The 6,608-nt window shown below is 34.9% G+C and overlaps 1 protein-coding gene across 2 annotated transcripts in view; it reads left to right on the top strand.

Annotated features, from left to right (window-relative positions):
• The first annotated feature begins 3,496 nt into the window (after positions 1–3,496).
• etfdh (electron transfer flavoprotein dehydrogenase) overlaps positions 3,497–6,608 on the top strand; it is a 22,855-nt gene continuing 19,743 nt past the window's right edge. For both annotated transcript variants that reach the window (XM_015015140.1, XM_015015138.1), the window contains exons 1-2: positions 3,497–3,713; positions 4,743–4,901. In XM_015015140.1, the coding sequence (XP_014870626.1) occupies positions 3,683–3,713; positions 4,743–4,901 (190 nt within the window). In that variant the 5' untranslated portion in view covers positions 3,497–3,682. The remainder of the gene's footprint in view (positions 3,714–4,742; positions 4,902–6,608) is intronic.

Raw genomic sequence — 6,608 nt, 5'->3', positions numbered from 1 at the left:
GTGAATTCCTGTTTTTTTTATTTCTGTGTTAAGTTAGATTTTTCAGTCTTTTTCTTTACTAAAATGGAAAGCATGTGTTCCTCAAAGCACAAATTATATTAGGCTGCTAAAAGGTCACTTAACTTTGGATTTTGAAGCTGAAACAAAGTGTGCAGTGATGTGAAAAAGTAGGATGATTCATATGAATTTATTAGCCTTTCTGACACATTTGGACAAATTGAAATTAGCCTTTTTTCACAAAAGCAGACACTTGGATATTTAATCTTTTGCATAAATGTGTGCTTTTTTTACTGCGAAAGCTACCCCTTCCCTAACAGATCATACAGATCAATAGTTTTTCCTATTAAGAATTAAAAGGCAATTAAATGTTTACATGCAAGATGAGGAAGGTGTTGAGTTAAACCAAAGGAATAAAGTGTGGATTTTGATTTGAGTATTTTAGAAATATAATTTGACAAATGTAAAACAAAGTACCGAAGAATAAAAATAGAAAGCAATAAATATTTTGTACATTCAACATGAGATTATTACTGAAGGTATTGCTTCATGTTCACTAGCATTACTCCAATTAGCATTTTGAAGCAGTTCACCCCAAGAAAACATGTATGTAGTTTAAATCAGGGTTTTTTGCCCCCCAAGATTTTTCAAAATGATGTTGACATTATTGACATGGAAAATCCCAAATGCTTTGCAGTTTTCTCCGATTGCAGTTTTGAGTAGATTATATAACTTTTTAAATTAGTGGAAGTTTTTATTAGAACACAGATGCTGTCAAGCCCACGGGGCATGTGTCCCACTACTGAGCTGACCCAAAAAATTAATTTTATGTCTTAATGAAAATCAGTACTGAGAGCGAATAATTACAGATAATAAATGAAAATAGGTTTCCTGTCAGTAATGTGTTTTAAGCATTTAAAAACTGAAGAGTTTAGCATTACAAAATGCAAACCCCACATTTGAGGACAACTATGGCATTGCAAAATGTTATATAATTCCTTAAATTAATGGTTACGATTAGAATGCCAGGTTAGTAGCAATAATTTTTATGCTGGAATAAAATATAGTGTGATTCATTTAATCTTTCTTTGACACAATCTAGTGCCTTTATCACTAAAAAATATGGTTTTACCTCATGTAAAAATGAAAGAAAAGTTAAGAACTTTGCTGCAATTGAAAACACAAAGAGGTTATTGGAAAAGTAAAATCTGACATGTGAAGCTAACATCAACCAGGCTTCATGTGGAGCACATACATCTGGCTGCAGAAACTGATAACAAGCCTTAAGGGTAAGTAATTACTTTTCATAGTTAAAAAGCATTTCAATTTGTAAAGTAATTGCACAAGCTGCATTCTTATAAAATAAATTATACTACAATACAGAGACGGAATCCGATAGATTTCACTACACATAATGGTTTTTAGGCTCAGATCTGAAACTTTTATACAGTAAAACCTGAACTATGTTGTCTGTAAAGATGAGTGTTCCCAAAATGACCTCTTTACCAAACGTTCCAATTAATCTGCTGTAAATCCTGTGTATTGAAATCATATATCTAATTAATGGCTATGATCAAGTAGTTTAGAAATGTCTTCAAAAGACCAAGTGAAATAACAGAACAGGGTGAGTGGATGCTGAGGAGCACAGAGATCAGCAACTTTCTGGAGAATTAAATGCTGCAGACCTCAAAGCTTCATGTGGCCTTCAGATTAGTTCCACAGCTGTGTACAGAGAGCTTCACTGAATGTGTTTTGATTGAACAAGAGCATCAAAGCCTTAAATCACCAAGTGCAGTGGAAAGCACACTGCTGCTGGACTCTACATCAGAGGAGACGCGCAGTGACTAATTTCACCTTTCTGTCTGGCAGTCGAGTAAACAAACTAGAGTTTGTCAATTGTTAGAAGGACAAACCACACTTGGTTGAATGCATTGTGACAGCAAAGTTTGGTGCAGAGAGGAATAATTTGTATGGCTGCTTTGTTGGAGTTGAGCTCAGATCCTTAGTTCCAGGCAGAGAAACTCCTTCAGCCAGCTTTCTGTTCCAACTGCACACTAATACATAAACCTGGGACATAGATGAGACAGTTTGTTGTGAAAGATTTTTACCGGCCTGTCCTGACCACAACCCAATAGAACACCTTTGGGATGAATTGGAATGGGTCTGTTTCCTTCCGTCCAACATCTGTGTCTGAACTCACAAATGAACTCTTAGAAGAGGAAGATCAGAAGTTTGCATAAACACACTCCTAAGCCTTGAGGAATGCTGAAGTTTTAACAGCTGCAAAAGAGGGGACATTATATTAAACCCTATGGATTAAGAATGTGATGTCACTCTCATCTGTGTAAAGATAGACAATTATGTTCAGCTAAAACTCTGCAGTGATGAGACTTTTTATCCAGTCCATTTAAAGTGCGTTTACAAATCCCTTTTTATTTTAGTGTACTTCACTAACTAAAATTAGTTATATTATTCCCAGTATTCTTACAATTGATTAAATTTTTAATGAACATTTTTAAGATGAAAACTTTTCAAAAGTATAGTGTACTTGAATGAGTTGAATAAGAAAAATGGCCACCAGCCAAGGTTGGTAGAATTCCATTAAATTATTCTTAAAAATAGCACAACTTCAATCTATTTCACTCAAAAGTGAAAAAAAAAAAAAAAAAACATAGCCCTCCAAGAATTTACTAGAGAGTGAAACGGTCTTTGGTAAAAATACTTAATACTAACTGAACATCTCATTTTATATTTTAAAATGCTATCAGACTGACAAAAATATAAAGTTATGTGCAAATTCATCTATTTTAAATTTCTAAAACAAAGAAAATTATTCAAATAAATAACCATTGACAATGAATATTGATTACGGTTTATTCACTGAACAGACTCAACAGGTAGAGAATGACAGAACAACAATGTTTATGTACAAATTAGTCTGATTTTAACATAAACTGTCGGTTTGGAACGTATACATTTTTGGTTAAAATCGCAATGCTCTTTGTTCAGTGAAGTTATTCACAGTAGTAGTGATTTCAGAATAATATTAGTTAGTTAAAAGTAAAAAGCATGGTGAAAAAAGTATACCAACCACCTGCAAAAAAGTTTATATAAATGGAACTATGTAAATATAACTATTTATTCTCCGCTTCCGGCCCCTATCAAGCTGTAATTTTGTAATTCAGCGTTAAATTTTCATAATGCTGATGCATTAAGCATTGTCCAGTAAAAATATTAACAGTGTAAAACTCATTCACACCAGATAGGGAAAGCAAGTAAAAACCTTAGTTTTAGCCTATTCCTTTTTCTTTTTTTAAAGTAAATTATTGATTCATGAAATAGCCTTTTATTTGGCTTCTTTTTTTGTCATGTTGTAAATTTACCAAAGTAAAACTAATCTGAATCCAAATTCATTCAGTGAATTTCAGTGAATTCTGTGAAGTATATACAGATCTACACATGCGCAGTTCCGTATGTGTAGAGTAAACGCAGCAGCGTAGCGTATGACGTTCATACGTTGCGCTGTTATGAGACGTTGTTTGGTAAGGCAGATTCTGCGGTCATTACTTGTTTGCCAGGCTGGGAATTGTGTAAGGTTTGGACCGGGTTCGAATTGAACACAGAATTGCGTTTCTCTGGAAGAGGAGCCGCTGTCTTCTGGTGGCTCAGCGGTAGTGGACAGAGGATGTTTCCAGCCAGCAGATACACTTGTAAAGGTAAGTAAGCTAATTTAGCCGTTGGGCTAACAGGCTGAGATTTAGTTGTATATGATAAAAAAAAAACAAGAAGCAACTTTAAAGGTTAAGCTAAATGCTTACTCGACCGTTTTGGATACTTTAATCTATTTTGTCTGGCTTCCTTTAATTTTCTCGTGTTTCCTTAAAAAAAGCTTGGCTTAGCATTCTCATTTTTGCTAGCGCAAAGCTAATGTAGGTGAAAGTTGAATCGGTTATTTAGGTCACAGGAAATAAGGTAAAGATATCTACTGTAGATTATAAATATATATTCAGGTTATATGTGTAAATTAACTTTACAAAGTTATCAGGAATATTTGCATTTAACTGAAGATGCAAAATTGATGTTTCTACAGATGTTTAACAGCTGCTTGCTAACGACACTTGCTTCTTCTTAGGCAAACGAATTTAGCTCAGATTTTAAAAAAATTATCACAAAGAAAAAATAAATGTCATAAATCACATTTTCCAAGTATCTTATGGATGTTGATGCTCTGGGCTGGAAGGATCTTTGGTAGCAGTCAGTCTTACAACTAATCTCAAGAAGCTTCTGACTAAAGACTGTATGCCAGTCTCAAGACTGTTGTGATATGCTAACATGCATGTCACATGTTAGCATGTCAGCAGAGCTGATACTTATCGATCTCATTTGTTTTTTCCCTTTAAATCTCTGTCTAGCTGTGTGGTTAGAAAGCCAGGGAGGGAGAAGTTGAAGTCCTTGCCCAACAAATGGAATAGATGGCTTGAACTTCCTCCTTCCCTGCTAAGGCTCAACCCAAAAATAATATCAACGTTATCAAAGTTTGTAAGAAGAACAAATCAGAATAAACACTCCAACATCCTGCCACCTCAGTTAGCTTTATTTGTCCTATGGAGCAGATTTTAGTGTCCCTCAGAGGATCCAGTCAGCCTGGTCTTAGCCAGTTCAAGGTCTCCCATTCCCACCTGTTAGAACTGGTCTGAATCAAATTCAGACCAGACCTGATTTGGAACTTCCTTCCTTTCTTGCAGCGCACAGATGTATCAGGGCATTGGTGACGTTACAGAAAGACCCTTCAGCCCCACAACTGTACTCTAGTATACACAGGAGGACTTGCTCTTCAGCGTCGACGACCCGCATCACCACACACTACACCATTCATCCTCGAGATAAAGATGCAAGATGGGAAGGTGAGATCTTTCATTTTCTATATTCATGATTAAAGCTCCTGTAATATTTTAATTAATCCAAGTCGGGTATCCACCTTTAACCTAAAGGGAGCTCATGTTTTTATACCTTTATTGCTTTGGGTCATGAGATTGTCATTTGGTCTAATTATGTAATCTGATCTGTTTTTCAAGATAAGTGTGGACTTTATTTTTTACAATACACTATAAGGAAGTAAACACAGCAGATACTAAAGGCATTAAATAATGAGTCTAAACTGTGGATAGATAGTTTGAGGTAACACAGTTTGGGTATTACAAACAGCATGTTGTTATGAAACCGACAATGCAATGAGAGAGTTTGACTAATGAGCTAATGGTAAATATCAGCTTCTTTTTCTCAGTGTTCCTCTATAAAATAGCATTAGATCATTTAATAATTTTTGTGTAAATATTGAAATATGTATCCATAAATAAAAAAATCATAGTTTGGATAAATGCTTGTTAAAGTTGGATGATTGTCGACCATCGACGATAAGCTGAGCCTTTCGCTGGTTTTATTTTTATTTTTTAAAAAGCGTTCTTCTTTGGGGGCTGAGGGAGTACGAGTTAGTTTATTAATTAGTAAAAGTGCTTAAAGATGCAGCTCATAGAAAAAGATCATAAATAATGCTGTTTTTAATGTTGTACACAAACTCCTTCCAGCTGCAAGCAAAGCTTACATTTTTTCCTCAGGGTGTCTATACGTTCATCAGTGATTTATTTTCTCAAACTTATAACAGAAAGGCAGAATGGTAGCAACCTATGTTCAGTAAATTCATTTGTTTAAATAATAACCACAGTGGTGGAGAGGGAAACAAAGATTGGCTTTTTTCTTCTAGTTTAACCAGGTTTACAGGTCGTTCCAGTGTTTATCTGTTTTACATACTCAGCTAAGTATGAAACAACAAATCAGCAAACATGTGCTTCTGTAAAATCAATCTCTGCCACAGTTTATGGTCTTTTTGAGCAACTTTGTGCATTCAAAATAAATAAATAAATGAATGAATGAATAAACTAGAAACTATAATGTGTCCATACGGAATAAGAACAAGAAGAACACGGGAAAACAATCCTTACAAAGCTTTAAGATAAATTCTTTGACTTGAGTTTTATCTGCGGTGCTGAAGACGTTCCAAAGTTGTGTTTGTGACTGGTATGCACATGTATTTTTGGATCATTTGTGACATCAATGGGAGATGTTATTTTTCTTCATGCTTTTTCCACCAAGCCAGTTGATGTTCCTCTTCATGACCTTTGACCTCCTTGCTGAGGTAACAGTCCATTTCTGTCTGCGCCCATTCTTCCGCTGTACACCAAGTTGGAAGCCTCACTCTCCATAAACATAATTTACTTTAAGAAATATTTAGATGCACTGTATTTATCTAGAGCTGTCCCTTTTTGTGTTCAAATATTTTAGTAAAAGTTTGTGCTGGTGAAAAGCCTTTCTAGAGCTTGTTGATGGAAATCTACCACCAGATAATAACGTAGCATGCACGAAAACTTAAATTCTCATTCATGTTTGACATGTATGAGACGATACGTCAGCACAAGCAACACACCGCTTTGTTTACATCTTTCATCTGGTTTAAAGCCAGAGTAACCCCAAATAGGCAACTATTTATGATTTTATTATTTTGATAATTAGTTCCTCCATTTTGGACCTTTGTGTTCTAAACTGGCAAATTAGTG

This window comes from Poecilia latipinna, unplaced genomic scaffold (assembly GCF_001443285.1).
Source record: "Poecilia latipinna isolate Pla-1442-1.1 unplaced genomic scaffold, P_latipinna-1.0 Scaffold1886, whole genome shotgun sequence".
Classification (NCBI taxonomy): Eukaryota; Metazoa; Chordata; class Actinopteri; order Cyprinodontiformes; family Poeciliidae; genus Poecilia; species Poecilia latipinna.
This window is presented reverse-complemented; position numbering and strand designations above follow the sequence as displayed.